This window comes from Spea bombifrons, chromosome 11, assembly GCF_027358695.1.
Source record: "Spea bombifrons isolate aSpeBom1 chromosome 11, aSpeBom1.2.pri, whole genome shotgun sequence".
Lineage (NCBI taxonomy): Eukaryota > Metazoa > Chordata > Amphibia > Anura > Pelobatidae > Spea > Spea bombifrons.
Window position 1 is genome coordinate 29,633,542 of NC_071097.1, and position 17,215 is coordinate 29,650,756.

At 41.1% G+C, this 17,215-nt stretch overlaps 1 protein-coding gene across 2 annotated transcripts in view; it reads left to right on the forward strand.

Annotated features, from left to right (window-relative positions):
* Positions 1 to 17,215, forward strand: part of KCNIP2 (potassium voltage-gated channel interacting protein 2) — a 170,782-nt gene that overhangs the window by 76,816 nt on the left and 76,751 nt on the right. Inside the window, exon 1 of one of the 2 annotated variants that reach the window (XM_053449842.1) lies at positions 7,413 to 7,630. The exons of the other annotated variant lie outside the window; for it this stretch is intronic. Within the exon in view, the coding sequence (XP_053305817.1) occupies positions 7,543 to 7,630 (88 nt within the window). The 5' untranslated portion in view covers positions 7,413 to 7,542. Of the gene's footprint in view, positions 1 to 7,412; positions 7,631 to 17,215 lie in introns of those variants that run through there. 2 annotated transcript variants of the gene reach the window in all.

The window sequence follows — 17,215 nt, forward strand, 5'->3', positions numbered from 1 at the left end:
CTCAAATGGGGAGGCAAGGGGATATTTGGTGAAGACCATGTCTTGGTAGTTCCCAGTTTTGCATTTCTGCATACCCTCTTTTTCAGGATATAAAAAAAATGTGACATCATAATCGGAATAGGCTAAGGCTAGTGCATTGTACATGGCCCTGTGGCAGAACTGGACCTCCAGTGCTTAAGTGGCTCATCTGTTTACATCTGTTAATATTGTGATTACCGCCCGTTAGCAGACGCCAGCCTTGCTGCCTTTGCAACAGACACATGGAATAGCGTTTGTACCAAGTTACATTCAAAGAGATTTAAATGCCAAACTTCTGTCCCGGGAGAGGCTGATAAAGCAGTAGGGATTACTCTGTAAGACTCTGATGCTGGGGTCTCTGATGACACCCCTGCAGTTGATCACTTATTGTGTGATCAGTAGGCAGGACATTCAGGACAGGGGAGTTTCTCGCTATTAAAAAAAAAAATTGATTACCTTCTTTTGGCATTTTATGTGTAATCTTGAAAATTTTCTTTGCTCTTGCAATAGGCAGTTTGACCACAAGGTGTCTCTACCAACATGTAAATATTTGTATTATTAAACACTCATCTACAGACACCAGACAAGCCAGAAGGCTTTTCCCTCAGAAATCTCATGGTGCTGCCACAACCACAAGGGATCCTGGGTAGGCGCATGTAAATAAGGCAAACAATTATCACCTTTGCCTCTATATTCTCTTTATACATGGATCCCTTGAAAGTAATTGCCCGCTGTGCAAGAGGTGCAATAGAAAGATCACCACTCATGAGCAGCTGTTTTGGCCTTAATGGGACTCATCAGCATGAGGTTGTTATACCGGCTTAATAGTTGAGGCTTGGGGTAGCCAAGAAATACCATTACATAAGTTATGGAGGGTAAAGGTGATGGAAAACCCTTCTACTAAAACTTAAAGGGTAGTAGAAGTATTATTAAACACGCATCTACAGACACCAGACAAGCCAGAAGGCTTGTTTTTCCCTCAGAAATCTCATGGTGCTGCCACAACCACTGTCTATCTCTGGATTGAGTGGCTTAAAGAACCTTGTGTGATTTGTGTTTCTATATAAAGATCTCTAGACGGGGCACATGACGTATTACAGCAAAATACCATACGATACAGCTGGGGTTTTTTTGCAGGTTGCCATTAAGGTTCCTTATGCAATTGAAGAACATCACCAGGCTTGAGATCTTTGTGCCCAAAAAGAAATGGCCCAGTTCCTTTTGTTTTTATGAATGTATATATATAAATTTTAAATACATGATAAAAAGTAAAGTATAGCTAATAAACGCAAATTAGAAGAAGAGATGAACAGCTGGGAACCGGCAATGCTAAATCATACCCCTTAAAATCTTAGGAGTCCGAATCATGATATCTGTGTCAGAGGGGGTGGCTAAAGGTGGAGTCAAGAATGGAAGTAGGTGGGGATGATGTGGGAGTGGCTAGAAGCATACCCACCCACCAAGGTGGGCAAGTGGGAGCTGCAATGGAGGCTTTGACTTTGCAGCACCCTGGGTTGATCAGAGTAGACATGAGGATGTTAACTGGCCAATGATCCACTCTGGCTCAAAAGGTGGGAGGAGCTAGACAGGACAGCAGTCCAGTGTCTGAAAAGCAGGACTGTACCACAAAAAACAGGACATAAAGGAGGTATGCCAAACTGACAGCAGGTAGTAAGCATATACCAAATGGTCTGTGTTCTGGACAGACATAGTCCCATCTGTAGTATGAGATGGGAACCGCTGTATCGCATTACCACGGGCAGATTGTTGGCTTTTTTGTTGGTCTATTACAGCTATATTGGAAACCAAAAAAAAAATTAAGACTATGAAGTCATCCACACACGGCCCTGAACCCAAAATGAAGGGGTTAGTAGAGATGCTGCAGTGCGATTGAAGCTCTGCGCCCAGAGACCACGCAGACAGCTTGTAGATCAATTGATATTATCCAGATGTACATTTAAGCTTACGCTGATAAGAAAACAAGAAATCCTTTTTTACCACTTTTGCACTAATACTAAAGTTTTAAATAACCATTTACCATATTTCCCTTTTTCAGAGATGTATGATAAAGCATTCTAAAAAAAAAATATGGCTTTATGCAAAAAAATGGAAATAAAGCTCTTTGCTCTGGGTGCTAAACACTCAACCTTTTATTTGCAAAGCATTTGCATCTATGCTGTTGCCTCTCACACGTATTAACGCACAATTGCTTTTATAGATTCAATTAAACACAGCTTTCTACTTATGAAACATTCATAAATACATAAATGTGTCTCGTGCGGATAAACAGACAATTACATTTTCAGCCAAAACCACCATTCAGCTAAATAGCCCTTTATTTCACAGTGATGCCTATACTGCTAGTAAAAGACTCCGTTCCGCAGTCACCCATGATTTACTTTCACTTCCTTTATCTTTATTATTAATGGTATCGCTTGTGCGTTTATCTTAAAATGTAGTATTATCTTTTCAGTTGTTTTTTTACAGTGTTTTATAAAGTCCCTTTTGGAATTGTCACTTCTATTGTAAAACAAATCACGAACCGGCGTTTTTAGCACAACCTATGTCTCCAGATAAGTACTGGTTCTGTTACCATGGCAAAGAATTTTAGGACAGTTTAAAGTGCCCTGCTGTGTGATAGATGGTGGACCAAATTAGCTCCTTATGTGTTATGTGCAATTTAGTAATATACATCATGAAAACAAAGAACAATGCACCCTTTATTTTCAGTTGTTATCCCACCTTAACGTTGACATTATTTATTAGCGGAAACAATGTTTTATAGGTTACATCTTAAATTCATAGGTTATATTCAGATGTATGAATATATTAGCTGAGGACTTATTTACCAACCAAGTAGAACGGCAACGGCAGCTAACCGTGGAAGTCGCTTAACTAGCGTTGAGTTCAACCCAGTTGAGTGCTGTGTCAACTCAGTCCAAAGCCATAGGGTTCAGGTAAACTTGGCATCTGCATCTCAACCAATAACCAGTTGAGTATTCTCTGGTTCTCCTGAACTTGACAACTGAATTTAGTAGGATTGCTTGGAAGCTTGGTAAAGCGAGACTGCTGCGGGCTGCTATGTTCACAGTAGGTTTGGCTAAATATGAGTCTGGACCACCTCATTGCTCAATGAGATGTATGTTCAATTTGGAATCCAAAGAATAAGATTGTCGTGGACAGATTTGAACCTGTTTTAGCCCCATATGTCAATAGCTAAAATCCCAGGACTTCTTAAAAGTCCTTGAAGTCAGGGCTGGACTGGACATTTAGCACACTGGGCAAATGCCCGGTGGGCCACTGTCCAACTTCACTCTTTACACACTTGCTCAAGTGGCAGATCAGGTGCTACATGGTGGGTCCACTGACTGGACGTGCCTGGCCTCTCATATGCAGCTGTCACCAATGGCATAGATGGCCACCAGCCTTAAAGTGAAAGTTAGAGATCAAAACCTCCTTTGTTACAATTGTCATGGTAGTCATGATCAGCTGGACCCTTAAAACTACAGAATTCTACGAAACCTTGACTGAGCAGAACATTTGTTCAATAAGGTAGATATTGTCCTCATAGCTGTGGCTTCTTATCTCGTATGCACTGCTGGAGAATTGCTTATTTTTTTGCAGTTCTAATGTTTTCTTGTTTGCCATTAGCATTTTGATTACCAAAGGAAGACACACTCCAACAGGCACAGTTTTGCCATTCTTCAAGAAAATCTAGACGCTGTAATGAGAGTTTGACCTCAGTTAAAGTAGACTTTAAAACTTGAGTTAAGAAGAGCGCTATAATGTACCATTTGAAGTACAGACCTCTCAGTAGATGTCAGCATGAAATGGTATCATAAATGAACAGATTCAAATTTAGCCAAAACATGAGTTAATTGAAAAAAACATTCCCAAATGAAGCTGAAATAAAACAAAGTGTTTATTTCGAAGACCTGCGTCATCATAATCATCCGTTAAAATCTGAAATGGTTGAACACTTTCTTTTTCGCCTGTGATTCATGAAACTAGTTTAATGGGATCATTGCTTTCCATCAAAATTATGTTGCAGAATTGTATAAACAATTTGCCACCATGGACAGAATGGCATCAGTTTGACAGTAGAGATTAAACCCTTCTGTGAGTTATAGATCTCTATCTTTCATATCTATGGAAACTGCTGTAAAACCTAGTGTAGCCTGAAAGCAAAATGAGTATAAACCCTGCAATACTCTAGAGTGTGCAAACCTTATCCCCTCAGTCAACACACTTTATGGTCTTTCTCACAAATGACATCAAACTTTCCAGCTTGTAGAGAAGCAAAAGACTCTCGAAAATGCTCGAAAGGCAACGAACGAGCCCTCGGCTTTAGGAGGTACATCAGACCATCCTTGAGAGGGAGGTATGGGAAACATTGGCATTATCTGAGTTCTATTTCTTTGAGGAGCCTCTCTTTGGAACCTTATCTCATGATCAGTAAGCAGGTGACACATGGGGTCCCTTTTGCATATTTGGTAAATAGATGGAGCACAACTCTGCTGCTACATTCTACTATCACTCCATACTCCCTCTCATATGGTTGCATGAAAAAGTCCTTGAGGTGGCATGTCTGGACCCATGAAGACATTCACTTTGAAGAAGACTTTGCTAAGAGCAATTGTTGATGGAGAAGACACAGTAGAAGTAAGACTTCCAACAGAGTGTGCTTTTCATCTCTTGACACAAGGCTTTAATACCGCTTTATACTTTAATGGCCCACTCTTTAAAATTGAAAGATTTCAGATTCTGCTGAGCCTCTTGGGACAGAACATTCAATTACCGATTTGCTTTTGGAGGTCAGCACATTACATCTTGATGTCAGAAAGTGATTGATGTTGGTTTTCCGACAGACATTATCGCGCTGGCCTCTGTGAGTGAAAAATAAAATCCGAATGACTAAAATCACATCAGCCTGGCAGGTATATGTCAACCAGAACAGCATTTGTTCTACGAATCACAATGGGCAGAAATAGGTAATCTGAATGTAATTTAACTGCAGAATTGGTGTGCCAAGTGTACCAATTCACTAATAACAGTCATGCATCCAGAGGCAATTTAACTTCAGCATAAAGGTTGACTGCCTGTAGCACGCATGTTGTTTGCGCGCCGTGATACGTTTGTATTAGGTGAAGGAAATGCTTTAAGCTTCCTGGTAACATTTGGTGTCCCTTGAAAACTGTGGCTGTTGGGAGGTTTACATTGTATTAGACCAGGGGTGTCCAACCTGCGGCCCTCCAGCTGCTGCAGGACTACATCTCCCATAATGCTCTTTCAGCTAAAGGGCTGGGTGAGGAGTATGGGAGATGTAGTCCTGCAGCAGCTGGAGGGCCGCAGGTTGGACACCCCTGTATTAGACAGTAAGAGGGAAGGTTGCATAGCTGCCGGGCTCCTTGAACATTGTTAAGCCACCAATGTGTTTCATAAGAAGGTCTAATGGTGTAGCTCTGGCTGACTTCCCGATGTGAGACCCATGCTGGCTGCTTGTCCTGCGTTTCACCTGGACACGGCAGGAGAGCAAGACCACAATACAGCTTGGTACAGGCAAGGTTTCTTTTTGTTTAAAATTCCACGCCTGATCTCACAGTGTTGCCTGGTTTGCTTTTGGCACCCGGCTGGTACAGAGGGCACAGGCACCTTAATCATTCATGAAATTCCTCCCGCTCCGTGGCTCTGTTTAAACCAACTCGCTAAATTCTGCAGTCACTCCATCACGCAAATCCGCTTTCCTGTTCTGCAGAACTCGAATGACATTACCCAGTCACATCTCCGCACTTCCACCGTAGCTTTTAGCTTCAGGGGGTTTTTTTTTTTGTAGTAGGGAGCTCGGAGAATTGGTGCGGAGGGAGGCAGGAGATATATCTGTTTAGATGCCCAACCCCAGGCATTTAACTCTTTGGGTGTTCTTCTTATGTGCAATGCAGCATTGCTCGCTATTCTGATGCGGAAAAAGTAAATGCAGGTTGTTTATAAAAAAAAATAATGCGCCACTGCAGCATGCGATACGAGGTCTGATCCTCCTGCATACAGGTCTCATCTAAACAGCTATATTCCATTTACTACTAAAGCACCCGCAGATTCCGTAGCGCTGTTACAATACTTAACAAAGACATTTAAAATTGAGAATAACTTCCACGTGTTAAAACACACTGGTGCAGAAGAAGAAGAGGGTCCTGGTCTTGTGTGCTTACAATCTATCTCTGAACGCACATCTTCAGATGAGGTTTTTGTCTATTTATTATCTTTCATTTATATCGCGCAAATAATTTCTGCAGCGCTTCTTACTGTCCATAGATTTAAAGGGTCTGACACATCTAATACGAACCGATACATTAGGTAAAGACGACCCGGCTCACAAGCTTGCAATCTATAGACTTTTAGCATCTGCTAAATGCAACTTGGCACTCTATAGACGTCAACAGCATGTACTGCTCAGTAATGCAATTATTAATTTAACCACTTGCTGGCCTGACCATACCCGACTAAGGCTCTGTAATACTAATTATTCTTTTTTCCTGTTTGTACCGTTAGCTTTCATGTGTTCTACGCCCTTTCTCTTTAAGAAAATAATCCAGAAAAAACTTTGCTCGCCCTTCATAATTTAAAAGGGGTGAGCCATCAGTTCCCACATGCAAATAAGCATAATATACGAGACTTGCCATTGGCTGGTCAAGCCCATAGAGTCTGTGGTTGCCATGCCAACCGTAATCACCTCCAGTTCACAGCACCCAGGAGCGGTGACTTGAGGCTGTGTGCAGAGTGCAGACTCCCAGGCTGTGTAAATGAGAGGAAACATCACACGTTATTTATCTAAATCTGGCTGCTTCTACAGAAATGAGAACTTGCATTTTTTTGTTAGCGGAGAAAAAGGGGGAAGCATTTTTTTTATATATTCATTTTAAATCTGCTTTCACAACACTTTTTACATTTTTTAGCTCCCATGTGTAAATTGCCTTTTTTTTGCAGAATAATTTATTTATTAAACAAGGGAAAACCAAAAAAAAAATCAGTCAGGCATGCAGCAAACTGGGGAGGCTAGAAAATTAATTTCTGTAAGGATGCTCTAAACCACCCATGCTTCACTGTTTCCCCTTATCTTACACACTTTTAATTTGTTTTTTCATCACTTGTATTTTTTCCCCCCCAATCATTTCCACATCTTGATGATCAATGTGGAAATCTGGATATTTCTCCATCACAATAAAAAATGAAGATCAGCAGAAGATGAAGATGATGGGAGATTTTGTGATTTAATTCACCTGTGGAGTGACAGAAGGAGATGCTATGGTTAGAAATCCATCTTAACACTTCTAATTCTTGGAAAACATAAGACACAGAGATACAGACTTATCCGAGTGCCAATGACGTCATCGTTGGTTCATGACACGTCATAGGAGGGTCTTCTGGAGGCTGTAATTATAATACTAGCTCAAGCTGTGTGTTGTGTTGCATTGTACAGGCGCAGAGAAGAACTGTCCTTGACATTTACTGCTTTTTTAAGGAGCCACCATGAGCAGGTGCCACAGGAGATGCAAGAAGAGACTCAGTAAAGTTGCAAGATATTTCTATCAATTTGTCACTGGGACCCTTACTCAAGGTAGGGGGGTAGTTGCTCTTCAAATCATCTTTTGTATATACTTGAAAACTGAATATATTGCTGTTTTTTTCCTGTTCTCTGTGTTATATTTGGAAGGATTCCTAAATTGTTAAGCATCTGGTTGCATAGGGGGTCTTCTCACTGGCAGTTAAATGGTTACATAGTTAGAGTCAGCCCTGGTACACTTTAATTAAATAATCCCTTTTAATATGTGACTGAGGCAGTAATATGCAGGAGATACCTGTATTGACACTTTTATGTTGTTATTATTATTATTATTATTATTATATCCTAGTATATGTGGTGGGGGGGGGGTAACAGATTCATAATGACATTTTTCTGGCTTACTGTATTATGTATAAATGAAACAGCAGTATGGAATTGAAATGATCTATGGTTATATGTGCATCTAGCATTTACTAACTGCATTGTGAATGTAACTAATTAGAATCATGTGTACTGGATACAGTATCAGTCCTTCCTGGGTTCGAATAGCAATTTAATTAGATTTACTAAACTGTCATTTGTAAAGCCATGTACTCATTAACCTTGTTTGCTTTAAGGAGTGCCAAGATTACCCTCTGCCTTAGAAAATAATAATTTCAGACAATGTTTTGAGTTTTTTTTTTTCTTTTTCTGGCACTGCATGGTTATGTAAATGATGCCCACGGTGAGCAGGCAGCATGGGGTGGTATCATTTTGCTGAAATTCTAGAATACTTATTACTGATTTATGATGAAAGAACAGATTTTGTCGTCTTGATTCTTTCAGCATTTAGTCTCTCTGGCACTCAAAGGGTTAAATGCAAACAAACGCACACACACACACTATATGGGTTGACGTTGTCATTCATGTTTACAGATGAAAGGCTAAGGTGCTTTAAGGAGCCTGTTGTGTGCTCGGTGCTGTAACGTGTTCGTTAACCCCGACTCAGGTCTGCCCTACCTCTCTATCTCAAACCGTAGTACCTTTTCTCCTTCCGCGGCTGAATGCAGATACGGCGCCGAGGTGCAAATCAAATAGAATAGTGAGACGTTGCACCAAAAGATGCAGGAAATTATTACGCCTGCCCATATGGTATGCAAGAGTCACGCTTACTTTAACGTACTCCCTGTAACCGATAACCCAACGTGGCGATATTCACAAAGTGTTACTGAAATTAGCCGTGCCTCCTGGTCCTTATCCCAAAAATATATGAACATCCTAAAAATCTAATTTTTGTATTATTTTTTATATTATTAATAGTAAAATATTATGTGTTATTAACATTAGTACAGTCTCTGTGGGAGGTGTTGTGCCTCTGTAGATATATTTGCAAACCCAAACAACCCTGATTGTGGAATTGTTACAGTGGAAATGGGACAGAGGCATACCATTAGTTAAAGACGTTATCGTTCACGAGCTCCCGAAAAATGATTAAATCTTAAGAAGAGACCACTGAGGTCTCAACAGCTTTTGTGACCCTGTATATTTTTCAGTGTAGGCTTAATAAAAAGTATCACCTTCAACTGCAACCCTCATCTTCTTTTGGACCAGTATGACTATTTCATTTCTTCTTATACCAAGGGTATAATATCACGCTGAACCCTGTAGTCCACAAGTCAAACACTCATAATAAAGCAAACCATTTTAGAACCCATTGGGATTTAACTATACAGCGTCTGCCCCGCGCGAATGCACAGGGAGGGGGGCTGTCTCTACTGACTGATGGGTTCAAAATAACGAATGCATGGTAGGAAGCAGCAAGTGAAGCGTCTTCAAGATTCTAGGGGTACATATAATAACTACCGTACGTAATTAGGAAGCTTAGCCTCGGAAATCAGGTCCTGCTAAACCAGTCTTAGGGATATTTAGGGACACTGAATGAAAATTATGGATAAAGATGTTTCTCCTTTATTTTCTAGTATATCTTCGAAATTGTGCCATGTTTTAGCAGTTTCCAGCCCAGGTTGTAGGCATGGACTACATTACCAAACTTCTTCTGTCTCTAAAGTTCCAGCAAAACCACCAAGCCAGAAAGACAGATGCATGTGCAAAGTTACACGCTATAAAACGCACTGAAATCCCCTCAAAATGGGGTTTAAATTGTGCATTAAAAATGATCTACTTAGGGACTGGCCCAGACTGGCCACCTGGCACATCATCCAAGATCCTGGTGGGCCACGGCTCAACGTCGCTCCATACGCAGTGTATGTGCCACGTGCGGCCAGTGGCAGGATAATCCCGTGCCATGTGAGCATGTCGGGCCAGCTGTTGGCCGGGCTTACATAATTAGGCGGCCACCGGCCTTAAAGTGCCAGGGCCGCCTCATTATCCCCAGTCTGGCCCTAGAATGTGCCATTAAGTAATAAATAGTAGTATGCGGAGAAGGGGCAGCAAAAAAAGAATTCCTCTGTTAGACCTGTATGTCCGTTCAGTGATGTGACCTGCCTTTGTATGTCTCTCTTGTTCAGATAACTACTTTTCTCCTGTGTAATATATAGAAAGATCACTGAATGCGATGGGTAGGCAGGGGGCCGTTAATGACCGAGAGCCATCTAATGAAGAGCAGCTTGATAGAGAATGAGTTTCTGTGAGCTTTTACTTTGTTCAGTAATGCTTAGACACGGGAAGCTCGCTCTAACTTGCATTTCTTCTCTCTGTGCAGAATTGCGGTGTCTGAATACGCAGCTCCCTCTGTAGAAAGTGACACTAGGGCATCTTTGGGGGGTAATAATTACTATGAGATGACATGGATCTTCTATCAGAGACATACCCCTTGACATAAACCTGTCACTGCTCACTTACCGTGAGGATTCCGGCCCTCGTGGTTCCAGCCGTTAGCTACATTTCATGCCAGCTCAGACTTCTTTATGTATAGAGCACTAGGACCCTATAGCGGCTCTCTCACTGCGCACAGCATGCCACGGCTTCATTTCCACGGGCAACACAATATGTGGTTCACGCAGAATATCCATTAGCCTAACCGCCCCATCGTTCCTAATGACGATTTAATTCAAAACACTCTTCTCATTTTGTGAACTTTCCAGATGTGAGATGGATTTTTGTCAACAATGCCTAACCATAATGTGCAGTTTAAACAGATTATATATCCAGGAATATATATTATGCCTATTACACAGTAAACTTTCACTTTGGGGCTTATTCATTTACGAGGGGGTTTGCGTGAGAGATGCATTTTTAACTCCCTTATACAACTATGCACTAAGAAGGGCCTGACCCAGTGAGCTTCTCCGGCAAGTAGCTGAGCTAGCCCTGCATAAAGAATAGTTGATGTGGAACAATTATTTTAAAGTCACTTCACCCATTGAATTATGGAGTATGAACATACTGGGGAACTCTTTGCCGCTTATCCAGTTCTCCGGGTCGACTCCCGAATCCTCGGGTCCTTTCTTAGGTGTACATTTTTGTCATTTGGACATCCGGTCAGTCTGTGCCCATGTCACGTATTTGGGACATCTTTGAAGCCGGCCGATTTTTAGACACATCATGGGCATTTAAAATGCCAATATTTTAACTCTTTCCAAATTTTTGTGAAGATATGGCGCTTACTGTAGGACTTCCTCATAAAAAACTTTTTGGTCTATATATATTTAGACTTTTTTATGGTTACAGTGGGGAATTTTTTTTATTAAAAGTAAGTAGCACACCAAAAATGGACAAAAAAATACAATAACAATATTAATTTATATATGGTTGTTAACAGCAATCACACTCCTATCATGCCCAGGCAACCAGTACATGCTGGAATCTGGGTGTTTTTCTGTTTTTTTAAAAGGTGTGTGTGTGTGGGGGGGGTCATTTTCGGCTTCGGCTAAGTGAATCCTGACTTTTCAGTTTCGGTCCAGAATTTCCATTTTGGTGCATCCCTAGAATAAATAGAACTATCTAATTTTTACTTAACCAGAATCCTGAATTTGTAATCACTTCAGAGGATAAAACTTTCTAGGCTCCGAAATCAGTAAGAGGAAAAGTAAAGAAGTTTAGTGTCATTTACTTTATTTTAATCTGTGTGTTTTATTAAAGGCCATATTTTCTCTCAGTGAAAAATGAGTGCGGCCCCCACACGTATACAATTCTGAGGAAGTGGCCCACTGCAGAAAAAACTTGGACACCCCTGGGTTAGGAGAACACCAAGAGGTGTTAATTCCGGTGACTCATTATCCCCTGGGTGAGACTGGGCCAAATCCACCCTTAGTTAATAAATCTCGTTGACTATACACTTAATCAATAGAGGTCTCTTATTGAGTTAAACATGCAGTTTCTTGGCCTGCAAAGAGAATGAGAAATTAGCCCAGCGGTGGTTCACTCGCTTTCAGAATGATAAGGATCCAACGCAACAAATCATCCATTTGTTTGCAGAATAACTAGAAGTTCAGATGTATCCGCAGATCTTCTCCAAACAGGAACCGTGATAAATAGACTGGGATTACTTCAGTGCCCCATTTAGATGTGTTTAGAAGTGGTATGAAAACCATAAAGCCATATTATGGTATGTTTTATTCATTATGACACACATGTATTATGGATGAGGAGTAATCCACTGTTAAATTGATGTAAAAGGGTGCCATTTTATTGTTTTTATTGAGGAATTTTTTTAAATCCCATTTTTTGTTATCTGATACGGCGAATAATCAAATAATAAACTCATTGCAGAAGGACAATACACGAGGTGGCCAGACCGGAAAGTTGGGTAATCCATATATGCATGAGTCTAGCGTCTTATTGTTAGTGAGTTAACTTAACCATGAGATACAACTGGGAATAAAATGTTCCGTGTATTTACATACGGTAAACGTGGAAGGTGCAAATGATTATTTTCTCACCTTCCCGAAGACACCATGAATTTCAACACGTTGCATTCGCTGTTATTCTTCAAGGTCATCCGGCTGTTCTTAAAACCCCGCTGTTTTTTTTGTTCCACATTTTTTGAAACAACATCGCATTCATTTTAATAAGGTGGTGGCCATTGAGATAAAAGGAGGACGCAGACCATTAGCGAAGCGGCCTGCAGATAAGGGTTATTTTCAGAATGGTATTCCATCATTGAGGGACCTTGAGTCATGATGCTGCATAAGGAAACTGACATTCTCCATTTTTATTACGAGCAGGAAGGGGTCATATAAAACTGCAATGCTTTAAACTGTGCTCGTAAAGGGCATGGACCTGTATCACGATGGACACGCTTTCTAGAGTGGTGTCAATTCCTTGACCCCATCAGAAGGTGATCTTATCAGCGTTATACGATATTTGCTATTCTGTGTTGTCATTGACTTTAATTTAAGATAATGTTTGGAATATTTGTGTAGGAACAGTAAAATAAACATACAATCATTTAAATGTTGATTTAGATAGTGTACAGATGTATAATATCAATGACCCTAGGACAACAGCATACCTCCCTGTTCTGTTTTTCTCAATTTTCGGGCAGAGTTGCTGCTGTCTGACCTCTCTTGACTGGCCCAGTGAACTCTAAAAGCAATGGGGGTCTTTCGCAGCACGGACCTCCATGGCAGGCCCAACATGGGCTTCTGGTGATGCTCTAAAGCTGAGCACCATGAGAAGGCTACTTGGGAAAGGTGGGTCGGTGACCACGCCTCTGGCCACACCCACTCCAGGGACCGATACCACCCACTTCCAGCACATGCCCTTCCCCTCCCTGCCTTTTGCCAAACCCCCCAACAGAGGTGTCTTGATTTGGACATGTGGGGTGTAAGGGGTATGCAAGAGTCATGTAATAGACAGCAAACATGTAACATGTATAAATACATATACAATATTTTTTTAATTCACTGTCCCTCTAACAGCATCTCATGAACGTTATTTTCCTGCATGATCCATTTTCATTTCAAAAGAATGTCTTCACACATTTTATTTTTGAGCCAGACTTGTTTTCAGTGTAAATATCACATTATGGAACATGGAATAAAATAATTATATTGAGATACTTTGTGGTTTACTAATTGACTTGTGTTTTTACAATTAGCAGTTTTTCTCTAACGGAAATGCTTTTTGAAGTCTCTTTAAGTTTGTTTACTAAATAATGAGCTATATTTTAACTCACTGTGCATTAAATCTGAATGAAAATGAACTCAGGTGACCCCTCCTGCAGGAGAAGCTCACCGGGGTTGAGCTTTCATTATTGGAATGGAAGCTCTAGAGATGATTCCTGGTCCTCAGGGGCGGTGCTTCAATCTCCAGCTTTGTGCATGAAAGTGGTGATTGGCTCTACCCACTCCCTTTTTGTTTCTGATCACCCTTTACTCCTCATTTAGCCTCTGGAACTACAATATAGACTCCAGTAGACCTTGTTTGATAGTAGAAAGGGTAGCTTGGAACGAATAGGGGAACCTGAAAGTATTGTCCCAGTAATACCCGGCAGTGAATTAAGGCCGGCGTGCAAATGCATATTTTTGATAGAACCCCAAATACCTAGACGCTCTGAGCCTTACCTTCTTAACCAATCCAGCTGTTTGCACCCCTAGCTCTTATAAGGAGTTAAGGCACTTGGGTCTTACTAAAAGGAACCGTTAAACTGGGATCTGAAATGTTTCAACTTATTGGCAAACTAACAGTTTATGAATAAAATCTATAGTGTCTGATCGCCTACTTGCGTATGAGAAATGGCACGCTTGCCTTCTGTGTGTGCATCCATCATCATTTGATTCCAATCAGGCATTCTTTCCATACAATATATCATCCCACGTTTGGACGGGTTCCCAGTTGCTAGTTCAGGATTTTTCGGTGCCCAAATTTCCCTCATTTATTTTGGTCTCGCGGAACAAAATGTGTTTCTATTCTTTGAGCAAATTCTTTGAGCATTATTCCCATAATTCAATTTTTTCTGAAGCTCATTTGCACATGGTTATTTTTCTCATCGTACTTTACAGCCACAATGCCTACTAATCCTCGAGCCATTGTTTTCTGTTGCTATTAATTAATGAACATTCTAAATAATATCTAGAGTTAACCCTGCGTGTCAGTCAATGTATTGGACTTAATAAAAAATACCTATGAATCCCAAAAGAAGCACAATGAGCTTACAATTAAATTTTCATAGCAGAAAAACTTTAAAACAAATGTATTTCTGGCTGTGCTAATCATCACATTCTTATAATGATAAATAGAATAAAAGGAGAGATTTGACTCCCATGAATATGACGAATTTTAAAATTTTAGACGACATTATGCCATCTATCACTGTTTCAGGACCATGGACGGGGACAGAAATATTTCCTCGTGGCAATGACAGGCCAATGCCAGAGCCCAGCGCATGCAGCCGCTTATCTAACATTATAGAACCATGTGCGTACACCGTTGGGACAGATTAATACATAAAACATTATTTGTCAGTAAATAAACAAGACATTCAGCAGCAAGTACACCAGATGGTAATGCCAGCTGGTGAAATGTAATGAAAACGCTTTGAAATTATTAAACCTATGTATGCAGCACTGTGTTCTTTTAGAGAATCACCATGTGAAAGATGTCCTAGGTTCCAAGGTCTGACCATAGGTGGATCAAGTCAAAGGATAATGAAGCCTGCCAGCACTGTGGGTCTTCTTTTGTGCCCAACACAGAATAGTCTGCCAGGTGACAGGTACCAGAACATAAATAAGCAGATTTGTACTGACACCAGGCACTTGCAGGTTTCAATGTGATACACCTGAGCGAAAAGCAACCCCTGGGATGGTCAGATACCAGAAAATGAGAGTATGAAGGGATCAGGAGACTGTATGACCCAGAAAATCTCATATTCCCCTATATTTTAGATGTTCAAATCAGGACACCTGTGTTGGGGTACGGCCCAAGGCAGAAAAGGCAGGATCACCTGCTTACCGGCCCACCTTACTTGAAAAGCCAGCTTGTGCCTCTCAGCTGCAGAGCATCGAAAGGAAACCATGTGGGAGCTGCTGCAGCATAGACCTACATGGATTTTATGGCTTGCTGGCTCATGCGAGCAACTCTATTGGTCACCGGCAGGGGCCTCCTTTAGCATCAACAAATTGGTTGATGCCACCCAGGGACCCAAGGAGGTATAACTAGCCCTAGTGGGTGTGGAATGGGCATGGCCAACTGCTGCTCCCTTGCCCACCGAAAAAGAAAACTGACCCAGGGAAGCAGCTGTTCACCCAGAGACTCCTTTCAAACCAAGAGAGTTCCCAGATATACAGCTGTTCACCCCTTCCTGTACAAAATCTCACCCACTTTCTGCCTATACGCTCATCACTACGTAGAACAAAAGACGAAGACTCTCGTCTATTAAATCCTCTGTTTCTCCAGATTAATTTATAACAAAAACTAACATACTGCTTAAAAAAAAAGAAAAATAAACTGTCCTATAATAACTTTCTGGAATATATAAAAGCAAAAACAACCATGTTGCTATGAATAAAAGTATTAACGTAATAATTGACAGACCGTACGAGTAATCTCATCGGTTTGAAAAGCTGCAGGCTGCAACCTTCACCTATCGCAATGAGCAAATGAAAAACCTACAGGAAAAAGAAATTACAGTAAATTCACTAACCTAATTAAGCTACAGTCGCAGCACACAGATCAGCTACGGTTCATACTATGAAGCACTCCTTTGGCTTGTTGCCCTATATCGCTTCAAGAAGGGATGTTGATTTGGAATGTGGTATTTCATTTCGATGAGAATTCATGAAGCTAATAATGTATTTTCTGGCAAAATGAACGAGATGAGTCACTGATTTAATGAGTACTGGTGGATGGGCTCATATCTTCCTGGCATATGGCAAGAAAATCATCGCTGTTCTAATATACTCATTAATTAATGAATTCCCCTTGTTGTGTTTCCTGTATCTAGAAATGATACACACACGCGCTTTGTACGCGAATACCACCAAAGCAGGATCTATCATGGACACAACGGAAGAAGAAAGTGCCCTGTTGGTTTGGATGTAGCCGAGTTTTAAAGATAGCCGTCGTAGAATGTTTACAAAATCCATACCTCTCAACACTTTGTAACTTTGTAAGAGGTAGAGGAAAGAGGGATGGGGGGGTTGAGGCCAAAAGACGGACTGACCCTCCTAAACTGGGACACTTGGGAGGTATGCCAGTCCCTGCATTATTTCTTTGCAGTGTGTTGTAGACCTGTCTAGCGTAAAAAGTATTAGTGTCAACCCAACTCTCTTGGTGGGACTGGCTCCTTGCATGAGAGATTTGTTCATAACGTGGAATTCCATACGTCTGACCACGGTTCCCTGCACCTGGCCTTATCTCCAGTGCTGGCACTGGGAAAGCTGGGGCGGGGGTCTCTTCAAACCCTAGTGTGCATGTGTGGAAAGCGCCACCATTGATTTCAATGGGAACACTTTCCTGCCACTGATTGGCTGCTTCAGTAGCAAGAATGGCAAAACCACTTGGGCATCATTCCAATGGTGTCCATTCATAGTTACCATCAGGCAGGGAAGAGGAAGACTGAACATCCCCCAGATAACATAACTCCAGATCAGAAATTTCTCTTCCTACCCTCCCTGTGTTATTTTGTCTTTTTCTAATATTCCCGTAGTGCAGCTCATTAACATGAAATTTGACAGCAGATAAGCATCTAGTCTGCCC